This window comes from Acanthochromis polyacanthus, chromosome 7 (genome assembly GCF_021347895.1).
Source record: "Acanthochromis polyacanthus isolate Apoly-LR-REF ecotype Palm Island chromosome 7, KAUST_Apoly_ChrSc, whole genome shotgun sequence".
NCBI lineage: Eukaryota > Metazoa > Chordata > Actinopteri > Pomacentridae > Acanthochromis > Acanthochromis polyacanthus.
The window spans coordinates 40,814,224-40,837,048 of NC_067119.1; the positions used below are offsets into that span (position 1 = coordinate 40,814,224).

General features: G+C 40.3%; 3 protein-coding genes, 1 long non-coding RNA gene and 5 other non-coding genes across 12 annotated transcripts in view; 1 reads left to right on the plus strand and 8 right to left on the minus strand.

Moving 5' to 3' along the window:
* The window catches only part of LOC110957620 (protein FAM83G), a 216,228-nt gene that overhangs the window by 56,609 nt on the left and 136,794 nt on the right, over nucleotides 1-22,825 (plus strand). The gene's annotated exons all lie outside the window — the stretch shown is intronic.
* LOC110957623 (guanine nucleotide-binding protein G(I)/G(S)/G(O) subunit gamma-13-like) lies at nucleotides 60-5,942 on the minus strand. The gene is made up of 3 exons (XM_022203741.2): nucleotides 5,573-5,942; nucleotides 583-690; nucleotides 60-505 (listed from the first exon to the last, which is right to left on the minus strand). The coding sequence occupies exons 2-3, from the start codon at nucleotides 678-680 to the stop codon at nucleotides 400-402; spliced, it is 204 nt and encodes a 67-aa protein (XP_022059433.1). The 5' UTR covers nucleotides 681-690; nucleotides 5,573-5,942; the 3' UTR covers nucleotides 60-399.
* On the minus strand, nucleotides 7,397-10,238 carry LOC110957625 (uncharacterized). Its single transcript, XR_002596125.2, has 7 exons — nucleotides 9,930-10,238; nucleotides 9,071-9,170; nucleotides 8,789-8,874; nucleotides 8,522-8,583; nucleotides 8,240-8,313; nucleotides 7,992-8,049; nucleotides 7,397-7,545 (listed from the first exon to the last, which is right to left on the minus strand). It is a non-coding gene; the product is annotated as an uncharacterized LOC110957625 (long non-coding RNA).
* Nucleotides 7,607-7,687, minus strand: LOC127534935 (small nucleolar RNA SNORD60). The gene has a single exon (XR_007943588.1). It is a non-coding gene; the product is annotated as a small nucleolar RNA SNORD60 (small nucleolar RNA).
* Nucleotides 8,119-8,207, minus strand: LOC127534942 (small nucleolar RNA SNORD60). Its single transcript, XR_007943595.1, has one exon. It is a non-coding gene; the product is annotated as a small nucleolar RNA SNORD60 (small nucleolar RNA).
* Nucleotides 8,398-8,486, minus strand: LOC127534934 (small nucleolar RNA SNORD60). Its single transcript, XR_007943587.1, has one exon. It is a non-coding gene; the product is annotated as a small nucleolar RNA SNORD60 (small nucleolar RNA).
* On the minus strand, nucleotides 8,666-8,754 carry LOC127534941 (small nucleolar RNA SNORD60). Its single transcript, XR_007943594.1, has one exon. It is a non-coding gene; the product is annotated as a small nucleolar RNA SNORD60 (small nucleolar RNA).
* LOC127534939 (small nucleolar RNA SNORD60) lies at nucleotides 8,951-9,039 on the minus strand. The gene has a single exon (XR_007943592.1). It is a non-coding gene; the product is annotated as a small nucleolar RNA SNORD60 (small nucleolar RNA).
* Nucleotides 11,743-22,825, minus strand: part of si:dkeyp-9d4.3 (caskin-1) — a 60,025-nt gene continuing 48,942 nt past the window's right edge. For all 4 annotated transcript variants that reach the window (XM_051951354.1, XM_051951353.1, XM_051951355.1 and 1 more), the window contains 4 exons: nucleotides 22,012-22,805; nucleotides 21,292-21,946; nucleotides 17,380-17,974; nucleotides 11,743-13,633 (listed from right to left, as the gene is read on the minus strand). In XM_051951354.1, coding sequence (XP_051807314.1) covers nucleotides 13,537-13,633; nucleotides 17,380-17,974; nucleotides 21,292-21,946; nucleotides 22,012-22,805 — 2,141 coding nt within the window. In that variant the 3' untranslated portion in view covers nucleotides 11,743-13,536. The remainder of the gene's footprint in view (nucleotides 13,634-17,379; nucleotides 17,975-21,291; nucleotides 21,947-22,011; nucleotides 22,806-22,825) is intronic.

Consider the following 22,825-nt stretch of genomic DNA (forward strand, 5'->3'; position numbering starts at 1 on the left):
GTGTTTTTGAGCGTATCTGCCTCGTATTTGTTGTAAGGAAATCACCCACATCGATGCTGTTAAATTCAAAACAGTCTTTATTTGGATTGACAGTGTAAAGAGCCAATAAAAAGGGTGTTGTTGAACATTTGCTCGGCAGTCCGTCAAAACAAACCTCTAGAAAGCTACTCGGTGCTGTACAACTCACACACACACACGTTAGTCTCCGTGTAAAGTAACAGCATTCAGGAGTCTCCAAATAAATAAATAACAAACATGATCATAGCAATAAAGTGTGAGAGAGAGAGAGTATGAGAGAGTGCAGCGTGGCCGTGTAGGAGTGCATGATTCTTTAGTTTGGATGCATCCGTGATTGTGTGTGTGTATCTGTGTGTGTGTGTGTGTGGCTGTGTGTGATCATTAGAGGATCACACACTTGCCCTTCTCCACCCAGGGGTTAGCTCTCATCAGCTCAGGGTTCAGAAATGGATCTTCACAAACGCAACCCTCGATCCACTTCACCAACCTGCAAAAAAACAAAAAAAGCACACAGTCAGCATCGATGCGACACTCAGGACCTCACAGTGTGAGAGAGACACTCACTCGGTAACAGTGATGGAGGATTTCTCTCTGTTGATTGCCAGCTGATACTGAAGGCTCTCCACTTCTCTCCTCATCTGTGGGACGTCTAACTCCTCCATGATGCTACTGCTGTTAAAAAAAAAACAAAAAAACAAAACGTAGGTCATTTTAAAATCTTGTTTTATTGTTTGGTGCAAACCCAATTAAAAGTCACAATCTGTGATAAAAATGCCAATAAAAGGATGAAAGAACAAGTGTGGATGCTGCTAAATGCTTTATAAGAAGTGATACGTTCAATAGCCAGACTCTAACATCTATTCTGATCATTTATTTTTAGGTTTTTCATCTTTTACAGAGTTTACTGCTCAAACAGAAATGCCACTGTGATGCTCCAGTTCACACATTCTGACTAATTTGCATCTGCAGGTCAGAACAGAACACAATAACAGACACGCAATGGCAGCAAAATGCAGAACAGCCTGCTTCCAAACCCAATTTAAAGCCACAATCTGTGATCAAAAATGCAAATGAAAGGATAAGAACAGGTGAGGAAGCTGCTGTATGCTTTATAACAAGTGATGAGCTTAATAACAGGACTCTAATATACAGGCAGTCCCAAAAAAATGTATACACCTTTTAACAGCTGATAACTAACCTCACACCACTAGACTTCTTTCAATGGGGATACCTAAAAGACAAAGTCTATGCAATGAGACCTGCAACAGTCACTGAACTGAGAGCAACCATTGAACATGAATGCACCCAAATACCAAGGGAATTGTTTCATGATGTGTGCTATTCCATCCATTCATGTTGTCGGCAGTGTTTGGACCAGAACGGACATCAGTTTGAGAACAGGCGGTGACAAAACAATAGAATGATGTTTGTAAATTCTTTTACATGCTGAAAATTAAACAAATTATAATAAACACCTAGTTTACAATTATTTAAAGTGTGTATCCATGTTTTGGGACACCCTGTATATTAGGATCATTTATTTTTAATGTAAATGTCACTGTGATGCACCACTTTGCAACTTTTAGCTAATTTGCATCTACAGTCCCTCTGCAAGTCCAAACAACACAAGAACAGGCAGAGTGTACACTGCAGCAACAAAATGCAGGACAGCCTGATTCCAAAACCAATTTAAAGGCACAATCTGTGATAAAAATGCTAATAAAATGATGAAAGCATGCATGGAAGCTGCTAAATGCTTTATAACAAGTGATAAACTTAATAACAGGACTCTAATTTTACCTTTTTTTGTTTTTTTTCTGATTACTGTACAATGAGAGATGAGATTCAGTGGAGTCAAATTCCTTACTTGCATAAAAACTTGGCCAATAAAGCTGATTCCAGCATCTACTGAAGTCATTCATCTTCAAGATGTTTCATCCGAATCAAAATTCATCAACTGCTGCTGTTTTGCCGATTTCTTCAGCGTAAAAGCTAAACCGGTAATTCTGCTTGTACTCCAGGACGACAGGAGTAAATAAAGCATTTGTTGGACTGTTTTTAGCAGCAGACTAATGCAGATTTGATGTCCAGTTGAGTTGTGACAGTGATGTATGTGGGACTGAGTCACAGCAAACTGCAGAAAAGTGGATCATGATGAAGAAACTAATCGTTGACTGAAATAGATTTGAATCCACAATGGGAGGACACTGCACCAAGGATCACACTGTAGCAGCATGAAGGTACAGAAATAATGTTTGCTTTGATTATTTAGGTGTATTTATAGACAATATTATTAATACCAATTAATGGTTCACTATATTTCATTTTTTAATATCACACCAACACCACTTATACACAGAAAACATTTTGCAGATGAAGCATACAATATTATTTAGAAATACAGTTTACATCTTACAAATACACCCACGAAAATAAACAGAAAATAAAAGCAAATGGCAATTTCATAATATAGATTTTAATAAGTCAATAATTGACACTAGTTAATAAATGAGTGTTTTTTTGATGTTTTTTCTTTCATACTATTTCCCTGTTTTACACATTTGTGCTTTTATTGTGTAATATTGTAACTAATCCAGTGGCAGTAACTGGAAATTATTACAATAAAAATACAAATCTGGTAATTACTGACTTGTTAAAAATCATATTATATCATAAGATTGTGATTTGCTGCTCAAGGAAACCTATTTTTAAAGTCATATCTCTAAAGCATACAATATGTTTGATATGTAAAATGTCTTTATGAGTGTATTAATGGTGTTGACTTGGTATCAAAAAATGAAATATACTGAATAATACATGTATAATCTCATAAATAATCCAGTGACAGTAACTTTCTGTCGATACTCCAACACAGGAACAACATACAAAACACTCAACTGTCTCACCTCTCTACATGTGTAATTTTTTAAATAAAATTATGTACTAAAAGAGATGCAGTAAACAAAGAAAAAATCTGAATTTTATTTATCACAACATTTTTCACTGAAGAGTTTTTCTGTAGATATATATATTTAGTGTGAATTTTGTTGGCAAAGATAATTATCTAGTTAAAATCTGATATGACAGCATTACGACACTCAATACTTGATACATGTATAGTAGAGTAGTAAAAACACAAAGTGAAAGTACAAATACCTAAAAAGGTACATTAGTCTCAGAGTACTAAAGTGGAATTTCGAGGAATTTAACACTACACTTGTATTTTAGGTGTAATTTATTTACTCTCTTTACAAATCTGTTTCATCAGACAGGTGTGCAAGAGGACGGGTTAAAATGTCTAAAAAAAGTTTTCCATACAATCATTTGCCAAATAAGACACAGTAAACAAAGTTAAATATATATTTTACTTATAGCAATATTTTTTTCCCAAAAATTCTCTAGACATTCTTCAGGTAATATGTAATTATCAGGGAACATGGTGGAGTTATGTGAAGATCGGCGTACGATTGTTTGTCTGTTATTCCGTCTGTGTGTAACATTACTCAAACACATGAACAGATTTGGATGAAATTTTCAGGGAAGGTCAGAAATGACACCAAGTGATGAGATTGTGGCAGTGATGTGACTTATGGTCTGGATCCATGCATTTATTAATGATTTCTGTATCATTCCAAGAGAGCAGCACGGTGTCACTGTAACCATGACAACAAGTGAACACTACGTCAGCTGCCTGCTGACGATCACATGATTGTGATCCTACTACAAATGCACCACTGTGGACTTATCGTGACATATCCGCAGTTGATTAAATTGTGAGGGTGTTTCGGAGTCCCATCAATTCCTGCCACCCGCTACATATTTAGGTCACGTGATTCCGTATCCGTACATAACGTAAACATGCATAACACACACTTGAGCTCAACACAAGGTCATTCTGTTTGTGAGTATGTCTATATTAGATGGCCACATTCTGTGTTACCATGATTTCTAATCATCAATAACTAATAAACAAATGCTCCATTTCTGTATATATATATATATATATATATATATATATATATTTTTTTTTTTAAAAAAAGTCTTATTTCTGACAATGCCATATAGAGGAATGAACAGCCCGGCAGAGTACTGCGCTCTCTGAGTGCTTTTCTACTTAATATTGTTGGCCAAGATCAGTGTCTGTTAAAATCTGGTATAATGACAACATTATTACACTAAATGTGAACTGTCAGGTACGTGTAGTACAATAAAAACATTACGATAAAGTACAAATACCCCAAAAAGTAGATCAGTTGCACCATGTCAGAGTACTAAAGTGTAATTTTGAACTATTTAACTCCATACACTTCTATTTTAGGGGTAATTTATTTACTCTCTTTACAAATCTATTTCATCAGACGAGTGTGTTGGAGGACTATGAAAGTGACTAAAAATTATTTTTTTTTAGTAAAATTATTTACTAAAAGAGACACAGTAAACAAAGCTAAAGACGAATTTGATTTATAGAATTTTTTATTTTTAAAAGTTTCTCTAGATATTGTGATTTTATAGTTCTTAAAAAGTCTGAACTGTCGTGTAATGGAGTAAACACACAAAGCATAAATACTTTTAAAAAACTGCATTACTCTTTGTTTATGTGTCTTTGGTTGCCAGAATGGATGAAGTTGCACCGTTTCACAGTACTATAGTATAATTTTGAAGTATTTAACTTTCTACACTTGTATTTTAGGTGTAATTTATTTAAAGAATTGTTTATGCATCTATTTCATCAGACAGGCGTGTCAGAGGATAGATTAAAGTGTCTAAAAGGCATTTTTTAAAAATAAAATAATTTATTTAGAGAGACACGGTAAACAAAGTTAAATAGGTATTTGATTCAGACCAATGTACTTTTTTCAAAAATTCTCTCGTTATTGTGATCTTATAGTTAATTCTTAAACAGTGTGAACTGTCAGGTACACATAGTGGAATAAAAACACAAAGTTAACGTACAAATACCTACAAAAGAGTACTTTTCACTTTGTCTATGTGTCTTTTGTTGCCAGTAAGGTTGAAATTGCACCGTTTCAGAGCACTAAAGTGTCATTTGGAGGTATTTCATTGAGGAAAACGCTGTTTTTACATGCTACGAGCTCCACTGGCCTTTATTTCTACTTACTGTAAAATAACCGAGCCTCACCCTGAGCACAGACAGACTGAGGCCCAGATGAGAGTTCAGAACCCCCCCTCCCCCCCAATTATCATCATCATCATCATCATCTCTCATCCTCTTCATCTTTCTAATGGATCTAAGTAGGTCGCTGACGGTCTCTGTCTCCTCCAGCAGCATCCATCCAGCTGCTCCATGAGCCAGCAGGCCTCCATCGTTAAACCTCCAAAACGCGTAAATCTCACATCCATCACCCCCATTTCCGAATATTAAACCATCAGATCCCCTCCATTTTCCTTTAAATAATGACAAATCGAGTGCAGGAGCTACAACAGACCTTAAAATCGTTTCTAAGAGAAAACAGGCGCAGATGTGTCGTGATGGTAGGAAGGAGAATGGAAACGCGCAAAAAAAAAAAACGGAGCACCAAACAGCCGCTCTTACCGTCAGGACGAGCTGGTCGGTTCGGTGAGCAGCCTGGCGGATAGAGAGGCTTTTTTTAAAAAACGTTGGAAGCGGAGGGTCGGTGTTGTTTCTCCAGGCAGAGCAGTCCGGCGTCAGTGGGGGAGGAGGCTGCGTGTGTCGGCTGTCCGCGGCGCAGAGGCAACTCCCCTGCGCTGCGCTCCGGATGCGACTGGATGCGGGATGCGCAGGGCGGAGAAAAGGAGGAACAGGAGGAACAGGAGCACCGCCGCCTCGCTTTGACAGTCAAACGAGGTCTGGAGCCGAGGGCGCACCTGTATGGAAATGTGGACGCGCACCGAGGCTCGGCGGAGGCACGCAAATGAGGACGCGCTCCAAAGGGAAAGCAGGAGGAGAGTTAATTTCCTATTCAGATGAGCGCAGAGGAGGTTTTGGTTCCTGGGAGGCAACCAGGGAGAGGAGAGATTTTAAAGGAGCAGGAGTCGGTAGAAGAACTGTCACAGAAGATTTCAAAAACGGTTTATGCTGTGGAGCCTCGTTTCTGTTCAATATGTGAGGCCATTTTAAAGTCTAGTTTTACTGTTTGCTATTTTTAAACCCAATTTAAAGTCACAATCTCTGCTTAAAAAATGCAAATAAAAGGACAAAAACTAATGTGGAAGCTACTAAATGCTTTATAACAAGTGATAAGCTTCATATCAGGACTCTAATATCTATTAGGATCATTTATTTTTGATGTAAATGTCACTGTGATGCACCAGTTTACAACTTGTAGCTAATTTGCATCTGCAGTCCCTCTGCAAGTCCAAGCAACCCAGTAACAGGCAGTAGATGTACTGTAGGAACAAAATGTGGAACAGTGTAAACTGAGATTTAACGTAAATGTCTCTGTAGTTTACAGATTGTGATTAATTTGCATCTACAAGTCAGAACAACACAACAGACACACAATAGTAACAAAATGTAGAGCCACCTGCTTTCAAACCCAATATAAAGTCACAATCTGTGATAAAAAAAAATCCAGGTGGCAACTGTTTTTAGACCTGCAGTGTGCATTAAAAAAAGGAAACAAAATAGTGTTGTGACATTTACTAAGTCTCAGCTTCCTTCTACACCCACATCTCCCCACTGGCTGCAGTCGTTCTGCAGATTCTGAAGACAAGTAATAAAGAAGAGCACCTGAAAGTCTGAATATCTGTGAATCTCTTCAGTACGCTGCAGTTTCAAGGTGGAACTGCTCAGTCGTCACATTGACTACATGTTTTTTTAATGTCTTCCAGCATATAAACACCACATTAACAAGGTAAAAACAGCCAACAAAACCACTAAATATTACTGGATTATGTCTAAAATCTGCTTAGAACAAGTAGATTATGTCCAAACGCACCACTAAATCACCACCTGTAAGTACAAATCTGCTCTTCTTGCCTTGTTTTATACAATTTGGTGAAAACTTCCCCTAAAACTACATACAAATAATACCAAACATAGAGCATACAGAATGTAATACAAAAAAGCCCCACACTGCATGTTGGCAGGATTTGTGATTTGTTTGTTCCAAATGAAACTTCACAAGTCTGAATCGGAGAATTTTGTGAACACGCTGCAGTTTCAAGGTGAAAACGCTCAACCATGACACTGACTGAAAAATCGCCATGTTGAAATGCTGGTAAAAATAAAACAACTAACTAACCCCAAACAAGCAGATTTTTGCCCAAATGCACCATTAAATCTCCACCTCTAAGTGCAAATCTGATCTTCTTGCCTTGTTTAATACAATTTGGTGAAAATTGACCCAAAAACTACATAAAAATGTACAGTAGAATCACAACACAAAACACAGAATTCAACAATCAGTTACTGTTTATTCAGCAAATCCAACATGACAACATAAATTACGGATCCCATCAACTGGTAGTGGCCTCACTCTGGTGTGTTCTGTCGGCTCCAAGGCAGCAGAAATATATTTAAAAAATAAAAAGGTGTTGAGAAACCTGAAAGAGAGAAATGCAGATTAGTCTGGAGTAAAATGTGATGAAAAAAACACATCCAGTTTGGCCTCAGATTAATGTTAGAATCAGGAGCTGGAAGCTCTCATACGAGGTGTCAGAAATATTAGTCTGTCATCACACAACTCTGGACATACACTCAACAAAAATATAAACGCAACACTTTTGTTTGTGCACTAATCATGGTGTCTAATCAGCATCTTGATATGGTACACCTGTGAGGTGGGATGGATTATCTCAGCAAAGGAGAAGTGCTCACTATCACAGATTTAGACAGATTTGTGAACAATATTTGAGAGAAATGGTGATATTGTGTATGTGGAAAAAGTTTTAGATCTTTGAGTTCATCTCATAAAAAATGGGAGCAAAAACAAAAGTGTTGCGTTTCTATTTTTGTTGAGTGTATGAATCATACACCGACACAAACGTACCGTTAAAAAAAAACAGATCATCAGCAGGACAGCTGTTGTCTTGTAGAGCTGAAATCAACTTGGAAAAGAAGAAAATTCAGTCACAATGTGCAAAAAGAAGCAGCCATCATCACGTAAATAACATCTACAGCCTCAGAATAAAGTTAGAATCAGGAGCTGCAGTTCAGCTCTCATAGTAGGTGTCAGAAAAGTTTATTTAATTTGTCGTCACCGGCTGAAAATGTTCAAAATACAACATTTAGACTCACCTGTGGCTGGTTAATTCTAAATGACAGCAAATCCTCATCCAGCCAGTTCAAGTTTTCAGTCTCTTCATTGTTACCTGTAAAGTGAAGAGTGGGAAAACGATAAAGATTCTGAAAAGAGACACGCTGGGAGTGAAGAAAGCATTAATATTCTTATAATAGAGCCTCAGAATAAAGTTCGAATCAGGAGCTGAAGTTCAGCTCTCATAGTAGGTGTCAGAAAAGTTTACTTAGTTTGTCGTCATCAGCTGAAAATGTTCAAAGTACCAACATTCAGAGACTCACCTGCTCCTAAAACCAGCTGCAAATCTTCATCCAGCTGGTTCTATTTTTCTCCACATCACTCCCTGTAACATGGACAGTTTTAAAATAAAAGCAAGATAACTGTGGTGATCCTGAAGTGAAGAAAGCATTCATATTCTCATGATGGAGCCTCAGAATAACATTAGAATCAGGAGCTGCAGGTCAGCTCTCATAGTAGGTGTCAGAAAAGTTTATTTAGTTTGTCGTCACCGGCTGCAAATGTTCAAGTAACAACATTTAGAGACTCACCTGCTCTTAAAACCAGCTGGTCAATGAAAACCTTCATCTGAAACAGCAAATCCTCATCCACATGGCTCAAATTTTCTACTTTGCTCCTGTAACGTGGACAGTTTTTTAAAAAAAGTTAACTGATGGTCTTGCAGTGAATAAAGCATTAATATTCTTACAATAGAGCCTCAGAATAACGTTAGAATCAGGAGCTGAAGTTCAGCTCTCATAGTAGGTGTCAGAAAAGTTTATTTAGTTTGTCGTCATCGGCTGAAAGTGCTCCACGCCAACATACAGACTCACCAGCTGTCCCACACTCGCTTTGATCTCAGGATTATCACATCGTCCTTGGATTGAATTCAGCTCGTTCATTCTTCTGTCTCTACATCCAAATCAGCCTCAACTGTGAAGAGAATAGAGACAAACGGGATTTTTAACACGACAAAAATACGGTGCCCCTCTTATGATGCCAACTAAGATTTTAAAGTTGATTTCTAGTCGAAAACCAGGTGATATTCAAAATATTTCTCTTTTTACAACCAGCCTTTTTGCAGTTACATCTTTAATCATTTAGCTGATTTTTTTTTTTAGTAAAAAGGTCGAAAAAGATGCAATTGATGGAGTAAAGATGATCCACACAGCATCTGGTGAAATATAGAAGAAACATCATATTTATTGATTATATAGACAGCTCTGTGACATGATTTTTATGTTTTATGGACTAGAATGATTAAAATAGTTGACAGATTTGTTGCAGCCTCAACAAACAGCTAAATATTGGTTTATTATCATTAGCGGTTAGGTTTTGCAGAAAAGGAGGCCTGAGAAAATATGCTTTCATGGCCACAGTTTCAACAAGAAGGATCACGGGAACCTCTTTAAGGAAGATTTTAAAAGTTGTGAACCCTATGACTAAAAACAATCTCACAAGAATATTTTAAAGGAGACTGAAGTTGTTTTTTTTTGAGTTTTCCTGCTTCACGTTTAAATATAGCAGGGAATCTAACGTTACATTACCAATATTCATCTTATTATTATCAGAGTCGCTTTTAAAATCACAGTTATTCGTGATATTTTATCACCACATGTTAGTCTCCACAGAACTTCCACGTGTTTCGCAGCAGCGTGGAAAGTTACCCGCGCATGCTCACATTAGACTCACCGGTGTCACGGCTCAGCAGTTGGCTTCTTGGAAAGAGGTAAAATTCTTCATTTTTCTTGTTCCTGTGTTGTATTCTTGGAAAAAATATAATCTGCGGAATCCCACAGAGGTCTAAATCTCTCTTCATTCTGCCTGTAAAGAACCTGAACCTCCAGGAGAGACGATCAAACAGCGCTTCCGTCTGACGGTCCCTCCTCTTCCGGGATTAGCATGTTAGCCACCAAGCTAACTCCGTGTATTTTTGTGCAGAGCAGAACAATTGTGCTCGTTTTATTTCTTTAATTGATCTCAGATATTTTATTGACCATAATATCTGAATAACTACTAATTTAATAAAGATTAAACAACGATTAGTTTGTTAGCGCTAAAACCCATCTCCCATGAGTCTTAGAGGCACAAACTCTGTCAAAGCATCATGGGAGCTGTAGTTTCGAGATGTTAAGAGCTCTTCGCCGTTGCGAAGTAGTCAGTGACAGTAGTTACCAATTACACTTTTTTTTTTACACGTTCTTAAAATTATTAAAATAGAGTTTGAGCTGTTTTAATAGACATTTATCAGGATGATTATGGCAGAAAACTACACTGTTAATACCAGCACTATTATTTAAGTTTAGATTGCGGGTAAACAAAGCATGGTTGGTAATGTGACGTAAATTTGCTAAAAGAACACAGGCTTGCTGCCTTTTTTTGTAATTGAACATGACATGAAGAACCTCTGGAGGCATGTATAGTATTTTACCAGTGATTTCTAATGTTTCTATGTTGTTGCAGGGCTCAAACATACAGATATTGTGATGACAGTTTATATTTTTCGCCCCCAAAGTAGTTTATTTCTGCCACACAGACCTATAATTGAGGCTAAATTGAGTAAGGTTGGATTTTAGGCAGTCAAAATGTACTTGTTTGCAGTGTTGGAACTGAATTTAATGCATTTACTCAATGACCTTACAATCAGTTTTTCCATTTTGTGCTGTACTTCTACTCCACAAAACTCAGAAGTAACTATTAACTCGATTACATTTGTCTGACAGCTTAAATTACTTATTTTTCTGATTTTGTTTATATCTGTCTAGTCAAAAACCATGTGCCATGATTTTTTTCAGATAAACTGGAAGATTAGGTGTGAAAACATTCTTCCACTACTTATTAAGACGTCTAAACAATATAAAGGCCGTCATCTTGGATTAGCTGTAAAATGTGCCATTACAAAACTTTTCATGAGCTTATGAAAAACTGACTATTTATAGATTTGTGGTTCTCACAGGACATTACTGACATAATAATCTGAAAGAATTTTATTCATTGCTGTAGAATTAAACTAATCAACTGTATATTTAGTAGTTAAACTGAGCTTAACCATAAACATTACAGCAGTAAAATGCAACGTGCACAATAAAGCAGAGGTGATAATAATCAATGACATTGCTTACATACTTTTATTTAAATAAGGTTTTGAATGCAGGACTTTTACTGGCAGTGGAGTCATTTCGTAGTGTAGGTTTCTGCTTTTACTTTGGTTAAAAATCTGAATACTTTATCCACCACTGCTTATTAAATTGCTTTATTATGTTTTGTCTCTGTATATTAGTCTAAATGTTGTTTTGGAGCTTTGTATTGGATTCTGGTAACAAATAAAATTTTTTTGTAATTTAATTACATTTTTTGGGGATTAAATGGTGTAAATTTAGAGTATTTGGACTAAATCAGATCGCCAAAGCTGTCTTCATGAGGAAAACAGTACCAGAGAATTTGAAATGAGATGCTGACTTCTGTGGAATCAAAGTAAAGTTAAAAAAACAAAACAGTCATGAGGTTTAATTTATACATTTATTCTGATCACAGCTGTACAGGAATGCATCATCACAGCAGAAACACAACCTAAACCCAACCATGGCACAACAGCCGTCACAACACACCCAGAACTCAACCATAAATGCACAGACTCAACCAGCTCACCTCGATTCAATGTCTAGAATTATCATCATCATTATTATTATTATTATTCACATAGAACCATCTGTCTCTCAAATATATCTTTGTTTTCAAAGAGCATAAAAATACAAGTGGACTCTTCATTGGGATGAACACTGGCGGCTGATCCACTGTCTGGCTTACATGGGAACTGGGGACCCGAGGATGAGCGGAGCCAACTTATTACAGCTTACAGGGTGGAGAGGGGTTGTTTATGGGCTCGTACAAGGCTCTCAGTGACTACAGGAGGTTGCAGACAGGATTTTATAGGACTCACAACTCAACCTAGAAGCTACTTTTGACGTCACAGACACACAAGGAGGGGGTTTGTAAGGAACCAGGAAAAAAACATTAAACAATATGGAGTAGATAACCAAAAAATAAATAACCAAATATATGAAGAACACTACGAAGGCACAGAGAGATGCAGAGTCAACGAAACAGACACGGGGGGGAGATAAAAAAATGGGGGAGACGAGATGGAGGGAGGGCAGATTAGAGGCAGTTTCACTAAACCAACACTAGAGGGAGCTCTAACAGCTCAAATACCCAGGTATATTATAAACTCTATGTATGTATGTATACTGGATGTACTATATAAAGCATTGAAATATAGGATTATCTTTTAAAAACACTGTTCACTGCAGCAGGACAAGGGGATATACCGCATGAGTGTGCTTGTATATATGCGTGTGAATGTGTGCGAGTCAGTCAGTGTTTGTCGTGTGAATTTGTTTTCCAAGCAAACCTCCATACGTGGAGCTAAACACCAACAAAGCAGAACACCAGCAAGAGTAAAAACCAAACGTCATGTGCATTTGTGTGTGTGTGTGTGTTTGTGTGTGTGTTTGTGTCTCAGAATTCATGGACACACATCTACGTCGTCTTTCTGATCATTAGAATAAATACTGTACGAGTGGGAGGACATTGACGTGAGCATCAGCAGGGACTACACACACCCGTAACAACAACAACGGCAACGATAACAGCAACGGCAACAACAACAACGTGAACGGGGGCGGGGGGACAACACACAGGAAGTCAGGAAGTCCAGCGAACCACGATCCTCCACTCACACAGAAGAGAAAGAGAGGCTACGATTCGAGTGGAAAAATGCATCCTTTCAATGTTGCAGGAGAGCGAGACAGACTTAGAAAGGGGCCTGTCTTTCTGTGAGCTTTTTAAAAATTCTCTCCGGTATCTCATCAGTGTGTATCTTGTTTATCTATCTAGCTATCTATCTGCCTGTCAGACAGTTAATGTGCTTATGTTTCTTTCTTTCTTTCTTTTTTTTCAAGCAATGTGCTTATCTGTTTGTCTCCCTGTCTGACTGCATGTCTGTCATAGCCAGAGTCTGTAGAGATAAAAGGATGAGGAAAATGATTGTGCTTCTCGGTCCACACAGCCGCCTGAGGCTGCAGAGGTCAGAGGTTGTGTGGGAGCGGCCTCCTCGCGTCAGGAGGCGAACTAGAGCTACTGCACCCTCCTCAGTACTGTACAAGGCTACATGAGAAGCGCCCTGGACACTCAGTCTCTGAGCGTCAGCGTCGAGCCTTGGGAGAGTTTTCTTGACACACCTACACATGATGGGGGAAGAGGGAAAGGGCTGGTTTGGAAATGAGATGTGGGCGGGAGATCAGTCAAGCATCGCATCCAGTTGGTCTGCCAAGTCATCAAACATGCTGCCGATGTCATCCAAGATGGAGACTGTCGCTTTCTTGCTGGAAACGGAGCTGGAAGTTGAAGAGCAGAAAAAAAAGAGTTTAGCTGATAATAAGACAGAGATAGGACAGAAAATTCCTTATGCTACTGTAGCTCCCAAGAAATATAACAGTATAAAATCCATAGTTAAATATATGTAGAAAAATATTTCCTAAAAATATGTTCTAAATCTATCAACACAAGTACTAAAATGTGAGTTAGAATATAAACATATGTAGAAAAATATGTCTTAAAAATACACAGATAAGTTAAAAAAAGATACTAAAAATACAAAAATAAATAGAAAATTGTCTTAAAAATAAAATATAAGTAGAAAAATGTCCTTTGCCATCACAGTTCTTTTGAAACAAACAAGGAGTGGATCTGAGTGAGACGCTGCAGATGCCCATATAACAACAACTTGTTATGCACAAAGTAGCCTCACCCTAAAACATATTCTGCTTTCTTGTCTATTTTACATTAAATGGGACCATAGTTTACTAAATGAACATCTTTCTATATTAAAGAAAACTTGAAACTAGTGATTGAGACCATGAATTCATAAGGAAAATGTTTTGTGAGGTAACAATGCAAGTGGAAAGTTGGTTCATTTTCTCATAGACTTCCATACAAGGTGACCAGAGGTGTCGCCCCCCGCTGGAACTCTACGTCGGCTTTACTAGGTTAATCTTTCATCTTCAGTCTTTCGTATATGAAGGCTTTGGTACATTCTGCAGCAGGTTGCTGTCTTTGTTGTCTTTACAAAGCTCTATAGAGGACGTTTTCAGACTCCTTTCTCAATGTTGTCATTTCTTATATTATTATTTGTGACAGGCCGCTTTCCATCAAAGAGCCATGAAATGTACTTTTATTCAGTTTTTACTGGTAGCGATGCAGTCTGCTAATCTTAGATTCCCAAAGTAGAAAAATTCACAGCATATATTCGCGCAGAAGTTAATTATGAATTATTTGATCGTCACTGCATACTTGTCTTGCACTGTTGTCAGGTCAGTGTAAACTAAAGCCTTACACTAAAAACATTACAGCGACACTTCTTCTGACAACCAGCTGCAGGAAGTGAAACATATTTGTGTGTGCCATAAAGAGAAACACCTGTTGCTCTTCTGTCGTATTTCTGACAAAGTTGCTGCTGTGGCATTAAAAACACGCTGGCTGTTACTGTGGTAACCAAGGGTTTTGGGGTTTTTTTGCTAACTCAAACAGAACTGAAACTTTATGGATTACAGACTCCAGTTTGCAAGAAGTCATAAATATTCCAGCCATGTTTCTGTCTGTTTGTTGTGACGTAAAGGCTCTAAATACTACAGTACACAATGGCCTTAGAAACCGTTGCTATGATAGCCATGCCAGCCAGAGGCTCAAATCAGAGCTGTGACCGATTTTACAACCGTTTATCTCACAATTTCTTTTCATCCTCTACACTGCAGACTTCTCCCATCACACCACAAACTGCCATCTTCAGAAGTTCTCTGACGACTCTGCCATCGTCGGCCTCATCACGGACGGAGATGAAGAGGAGTACAGAGAACTTAACCGGGACTTTGTGGACTGGTGCCTGCTGAACTGCCTCCAGATCAATGCGGTGAAAACCAAGGAACTGGTGGTGGACTTTAGCAGGAACAGACACACTTCTCCTACACCAGTGAACATCCAGGGAATGGACATTGAGATTGTGGACTCCTACAGGTACCTGGGTGTTCACTTAAACAAGAAACTAGACTGGACTACTAACACCAGCGCACTTTACAAGAAAGGTCAGAGCAGACTCCACCTGCTCAGAAAACTGAGGTCCTTTGGGGTGCAGGGAGCACTTCTGAAGACCTTTTACGATTCTGTAGTGGCATCAGCCATCATGTAAGGAGTGGTCTGCTGGAGCAGCAGCATCATGGCTGCAGAGAGGAAGAGACTAAACAAACTGGTAAAGGAAGCCAGTTCTGTCCTGGGCTGCCCCCTTGATCCTGTGGAGGTGGTGGTAGAAAGGAGGATGATGACAAAGCTGTTGTCTATCATGGAGGACACCTCCCACCCCCTGCAGGAAACAGTAAGATCACTGGACAGCTCCTTCAGTGACAGACTGCTTCACCCGCGGTGTCTAAAGGAGAGATACCACAGGTCCTTCCTTCCTGCTGCAGTCAGACTTTACAATCAAGCCTACTCCCAGTAGTTCAGTTCACCCATTTACAAACTGTGCAATAAAAAATGTAAATAATGATGCTGTGCAATTTCATTCAAAAAAATTACTGTAAATACTGCTTTCTTTTCTTCTTCTGAAGAAAATATTTCTATTTCTATTTCTATATATGCACTGTGTGCATTGTGTGCTGCACTCTTTTTTATTCAAAATGTTCTATTTGCTGCTGTACACTGTAAATTTCCCCGCTGTGGGATTAATAAAGGTTTAATCTAATCTATCTATCTATCTATCTATCTATCTATCTATCTATCTATCTATCTATCTATCTATCTATCTATCTATCTATCTATCTATCTATCTATCTATAACACTGTTTGACCCAGATTTCAAAAGTGATTGAAGTAATTTATAATGCTAAACAGGTTTCTATGGAGCGTAAACTTCGACTTTAAACTCAGAGATTTAATGTTTTGTGGCAGTTAAACTGACTTCTCTCCTCGAGGGAACAGTCTAAGAAACTATCTATTTGCTTTTATTAATCGTCTGAGTCTTCTGAAGATGTGGTTGGTGGTTAATGCTCACTGATACCAGCTGTAGTTCCCTAACGGATTTTTAAAACCACAAATTCTTGTTTATACACTTCAGCTTTAAATGAGTAATGGTTTCATTTGGTGCTAACAAACTGTAAACTACACAATAAAACAGTCCTATTCTACAAACTGTTGGATATAGAAGTGTCACCTGGTAGTTAAAGGAACAGTTTGCCATTTTGGACTTTCGATTTTATGACGTATAAATGTGTAGTCACAACAACTATGTGTGTGTGTGTGTCAAGTTCAATTCAGCGCCAAAGAAATAAATCAAGCTCGAAAAAAATGCTGTTTGTTACACAAACAACATATGTAATAAACCGTAGTGTTGCATTAAGACCCTGCGATCGGCACGCAAAATAATCAGTAAAAATGTCAAATTTACAAATGCAACTAGAAGGCGAAATACAGTAACATTTGATGCAGGATTGGATGTTGACGCTCTTAGAGAAATGTTGGTCGTTGGTCCACTCCCAGGAAGGTTCTCCACTGTTCCATGTTTCTCCATTTGTGGATAATGTCTCTCACTGTGGTTCTCTGAAGTCTCAGAGCCTCAGCAATGGATTTGTAACCCTCCAGACTGATAAATGTCAATGACTTTGTTTCTCATCTGTTCTTGAATCTCTTTAGAACATGCCATCATGTGCTGCTTTTTCAGTCTCTTTAGCTACTTTTCAATGCCAGACAGGTTCTATTTAGTGATGTTTAGATTCAACAAGCCTGGCAGTAATCATATGTGAGTGTGGATGGTGAAACTGAACCCAAGTGATGAATGAATTTGGTCATTTGGTAGATTGGTAGCTAAGGGGGCAGTTACTTTTTCATGTAGGGAAAGATGGGCTAGACAGTATATTTCCTTGAATCGATGAAATCAACATTGGAAAAACTGCATTTTGTGTTTTCTTGGGTTATCTTTGTCTTACATTAAAATTAGTTTGATGATCTGAGAAATTTAAGTGTGACAAATTTGGAAAAATAGATTTCTGTAGGTGGCCAAGACTTTTTCACAGCCTTGTACATCATGAATACTCACTCATTTTGTGTGTCCTCCTCTTTGATTTTGTGTTCTACAGCCTGCAGAGCTGCAGCCAGAGAGGCGCTGGTCTCCTCCAGACGATGCTGAGATCCTCCCTCCTGCTCGGCCTCCTCGACTCCAGTCTCTCCCTCCTCTCTGGATGGTTTCTTTTCCAGCCCCTTCATACTCCCGTCCTCTGCTCGCTTCCTCTCCTCTTCTTCCTCCTCTTTGTGTCTCTTGTGCTCCCTCTCTTGCCTCCTCTCCTCTTCCTCCTCCGCCTCCCGTCCTCCCACCAGGTCGATGGAGAGGCCAGCGATGGACGAGCGTGGAGGTTTGACGGGGTGCGGTGAGGGGGTGGAGGGGCTCTGGGCCGGAGAAGGAGAGGTAAGGGGGAGTCCTGGAGAGAGAGAGGGGCCAGAGGGGGTGTCAGGGGCAGGAAGAGGGGCGGCAGGGAGTGGAGAGGAGGGTTTGGGTGCCGGGGTGGCAGCTGCTGGACTGGTAGCAGCAGGAGTCGGGCTCATGGTCGCTGAAGCTACTATTGCTTTGCCTGGTTTAGGTGCTGTTGGAGGCCCGCGGGGCTTCGGTGATACAGGAGGAGGAACCCTCTTTGGCTCTGGTTAAAAAGAACCACAGAGAATCCTGTCAGACTTCACATGACAATTAAATCAAATCAAAGAGAGCTATGATTATCATTCATTGTTAGAGAACCCTGGAATCATTCAAGGAATCATTTTTCGTAGGAAAGAATCTAATTGAGAGCCAAAACATGCTCAAAACTCATGAAAATTTGCACACACACATCAGAAATGTCGAGAAACTTTGTATTTCATGGGAGTGCGCCAAAATGGCACCATAGCGCCCCTGCAACATTTGTTATGTCCAGGACATTTAACCTACATCTACGAAACTTGGTAGCATCATGTAGCACGTCACAAAAAATGCCTCTTGAAGCCACACCCTAAACCCAACAGGAAGTCCACCATTTTCTTTTAACTGTGAGATTTTTTGTTTTTTTTGCTCTTTGTCAGGGCTTAAATCCTCACAACAGTAAACTCCAAGAGACCCCAAATTTGATCAGTATATACAACAGGCCTTAATGATGAAAAATTATCGAAATCTTCCGCAACCGTCAAAGGGCCATGCTGGCTCCCTGAATTTTGATGCTCTGCCATGAAAACAGGAAACAGGAAGTGTGAACTCCTCTGTACATGCTCCAATCTGCCTGAAACTTCACATGTTTGAGAGAGTCACAGTCCTGCCCTGATCACATCTATATGCTAATATCTACTCACAGTCATAGCGCCACTTTGTGGCAACAGGAAATTAGATGTTTTACGCTTTGATATGCTATTGTTAGCTGGCTGCCCATATTAACCTCAAATGTGGTGACGTCAAATTTGGTTGGCATATGTAGCATGCCAGGGCACACAAAAAGTCTCGAGCACATCAACTCGAAACCCATCAAGAAGTTGGCCATTTTGAATTAAGTGTCAAATTTTGGGCCATTTTGGCTCATTTTTGGACATTTTCAAGAGCCCACTCTTCGTAGGGGCTAAGTCCAATAAATTTGTGCTGTATATACAACAGGCATTAGTGATCAAAAGTTTTTAAAATCTTCTTCAACATTCTGAGGGTGTGGCTGTGGGAGCCCCGGAATTTTGATGTTTCGCCATGAAACAGAAAGTGCTGTCTAACTATTCTGTACATGCTCCAATCTGCCTGAAACTTTAAATGTTTGATCAGAGTCCGGCCCTGATGACATCCATAAGCCGAAATGCACTCTCAGTCATAGCACCACCTGGTGGACATGGATAAGGATGTGGGGACCCAATCAATGCTGCTTGCAGCTTATTTAGTTTTTGTGTACTTTTACCACTGCTAGTACCATACAAAGCCTTCAACTTTTCCTTTTTTTCACAGCACTTTCAGATTTATTCATTTTTACAACAATAATCATACAATTTCACAGAAAGTCTGTATATTGCAATGCTGAACAATCACACATTTCTTTTAATGATATACTTGATTCTCCTCACACCATCGGTTTATGTAATGGCCATCTGTAATCAACGGTCTGACTTTGTTTTCTGTAATCTTCCACCACCCACTTTTTTCCCACACATGAGAAGGAAGAGGAGATATGATCTATATGATGAGAGGAGTTTATGTTTATGTGTTTTAGTTAGCTTAGTTTGTCATAAGGATGTACTGTATATCCACCATCCATTAATCTGCTTGTTACACAAATTTCAACCCCCTATGTAAGGACATTTTGTGTCTTTGCCACTTCTGGGTGCGACAGTAAAAACAACACTGTGGCAGACAAATTCCTGCTGTCACACAATGTTATCCCATCTCATTTGATCTGCCAGTTGTAAACCATGTCTGTGCAAAATCATGCGGGGTGTCGGGTCAGTTTTGCTTTGGGAATTATTTCTCTTTTAAACTAATCTGCTGTGGAGCAGCAGCTATGTGTCAGATTTTATTGTCAGAATAGGCATGACATCATAACGCAGAGGCACAACAGCTATAAAAGTTATTAACCAGTAAAAGACGTTGGGTGCACTTGAATGAAAACCTGAGCTGCAACCAGTGTAAAAAGTTAGCCTGGTGATGTGAAAGTGCTGAAAGGCAACACACAGATGTTTTAAAGCTGGAGTGTCAAACATATGGCCCATAGGCAAAATTGGCCCATGAGAAGGTCCGACCTGGCCCGTGGGATGACTTTGCAAAGCGTAAAAAAGATGCCAAGTTTCAGAAGCAAACTAAGCAGTGATGTAAAATGCTATTTCAGATACTTTTGTACCCTGAAGACTATAGTTCTATGAAGATGAACACTTACCATGGAAATATGTAAAGATATTCAACATTGTGCAATATAATGTCAGTCAGCAGCTTCAATGGGAAAGAGCTTGGTTTGGTGGAGCTCATGCACCACCACAACTTTTGTGTGTTTTTACGTATGAATTTTATACATTTACAAGACGTTTTCCCACTCTAGTTTGTACAGTGTGGTGGTCAGGAAATTGTGGAAATTAATGTAAATTTAAAATTATTTCTAGACATGAACAAGTTGTTTTGATCTGAAAGGAAAATACTATATTGTTCAGTTTCAGATAGCTGTGACGAAATGTTTTGTGCCTTTTCAGATAAATTATGATCTGTAAGTTGGAATGCATCAACTGATGCACAATGTTGTTGAAACTGCTACCTATTTTTCTTATTACTCTGCTAAGGAAGGCGATGGGGTTATGTGACGATTGCCGTTGGTTTGTTTGTCTGTCTGTTTGTCTGTCTGTTTGCAACATTACTCAAAAATGGACAAATGGGCTTGGATGAAATTTTCAGGGAAGGTCAGAAATGACACAAGGAACAAGTGATTAGATTTTGGCAGTGATGTGGCTTATAGTCTGGACCCACGGATTTGTTAAAGATTTCTGTATCATTGCAAGATGGCGACAGTACGTCACTGTGACTATGACTACACGTAAAGACACTACGTCAGTTGCCTGCTGACAATCATATGATTGCGATCCTACTACAAATCAACCGCTATGGACCATGAATTTTTTAAAAATTTCATCTGTTGGGAATTACACAGCAACTGAGCAGCCGTGGCGGAGTACTGCACTATTTGAGTACTTTTCTAGTTATTATTATTTAGTAAATCTGAACATTTTCAGAAAGTACTTTATTTGTATAAAAGCAAATGGAAACTTTTGGAGTTGTGATTATTTATGCTATGCTGTGATTTTACTGGTCCGGCCCACTTGAATTCAAATTGGGCTACATGTGGGCCCTGAACTAGAATGACTTTGACACTCTTAGTTTAAAGTGATGTTGACTACTGCAGGGTCACATAGATGTTAATATAGACAAACAATTTTATTTGTCAAAAGGTTTTTTTTTTTTTATGTGTGTGAATCTCACCGGGGCTCTGTGCTGTCTCAGCATCATCAGGCCCTGGTATGGGGACCCTACGAGTTGGGGTCGGGGGGTCGGCTTGAGTCTTCCTCAGGGCGACGCTGGACGGTTTGGGTGAGACTGGCGGCTTCAGAGACTTCCTCGCTTCCATCCACTCACAGCTCTCTTCTGGTTTCGTCCTCTCGGAGACCTCAGACACCGGCCTCCGCCTCAGGACCACACCGCCGTTCTGCTGCGGCTCGCCTTCAGGTTTCCGGCTTCCGTCCATTTGACTTTTGGCAGAATCTGACTGATTATTGCTTTGAGTGACACGTTCGGCGTGCTCAGACACGCGAGGCCTCCTGCGTATGGTGTCTGTGCCAGTTGTCATGGTGACAACAGTGGTGACCATGGATGCAGGTGCCTCGGGTTCTGCTGCAGCAGGACGCGGCTTCCTCCGGAGCGTCGCCGTGCCATCAGTGATCTCTGATGCTGAGGTGACCACAGTGGAGCGAGGCCGGGGTTCTGGACGTTGCTGGACCGGTTGCCGAGGTAACTGGTCAGCTTGGTCGCCGGGGAGACTTTCGAGTCCACTGATGGTCCTGCGGCGATTTAGAACATCCTCCTCCTCAGATCCAAGACCTCCTGCACCTGCCTGGCGACGGAGCAGCGGTGGGCTCACCTGGAGATCACATTAATGTTACACATGAATACTGTTAAAATCTTAAATCTGTTTCTCACACACACCTGTAGGTAGTTGGTGCTGCCTCCCACACTTCTCTGCACTGGTTTAGCTCCACCCACGATGGACGTTTCCAGCATGGCTGCGAGGCTGCGAACGCTCCCAGAAGCTCCCTCTGACCTCTGCAGACCTGCTTCCTGAGCTCTTAAGGCTGCTCCCAGGCTGCCGCAGTCACTGGCTCGCCGCTCTCGATAGGTTGGCAGCCCGAGCAGCCCCTCCACCTGACCCTCCACCTCCCCGTCACCTCCAGTGATGGAGGAACAGGAGCGTTTGGGTGGAGTCGGGGGCCGACCTTTCCGACGGGGGCGGAGGGTGACAGAGGATTGGCTGCGGTTAACGGTGACATCATTAGAGGCGGTATTTGCGGAGCTGCTGCGGCACACGGTGGCGTATCTAGAGTCTGATTCTGAGCCAATTAGACTGTGAGTTCTGCGCCGCTCCTCCTCCTCACTGGGCAGTCGCAGGAATGGCACCGACGGATCTGCTGACATCTTGGTGGAGGGGCGTGGCCGAGCCCTGGGGGAGGCCTGCTGCATCCGGCCATGAGGCGGGGTCTGCGGTGGGGTCTGGGTTGGGGTGAGTGGAGGGGTCTGAGAATGTGTGAGCCCTGGGCGAGGTTTGGCCAGCGGACTGGGGGCTCCGTCCCTCTGCTTCCTCGCCTCCCTCCGGGGCTCTGAGGCGGTACTACTGCCGGGGCTGGAGGGAGGCGTAGAAGGACTTTGAGGAGGCTCAGACCCGCTTTCTCTTGTCTGTAGTTCCTTCAGTCTCTTCACCCCCAACATGATCTTCTTCTGATGGCCTGAAGGGAGGCAAGGGTGT

Excerpts from the sequence above, each read along its gene's own strand:
- LOC110957623 (XM_022203741.2), bottom strand. The coding sequence starts at position 680 with ATGGAGGAGTTAGACGTCCCACAGATGAGGAGAGAAGTGGAGAGCCTT. Across the intron at positions 506-582 it reads TCCTCCATCACTGTTACCGA|GTTGGTGAAGTGGATCGAGG; the intron begins GTGAGTGTCTCT and ends GTTTTTTTGCAG.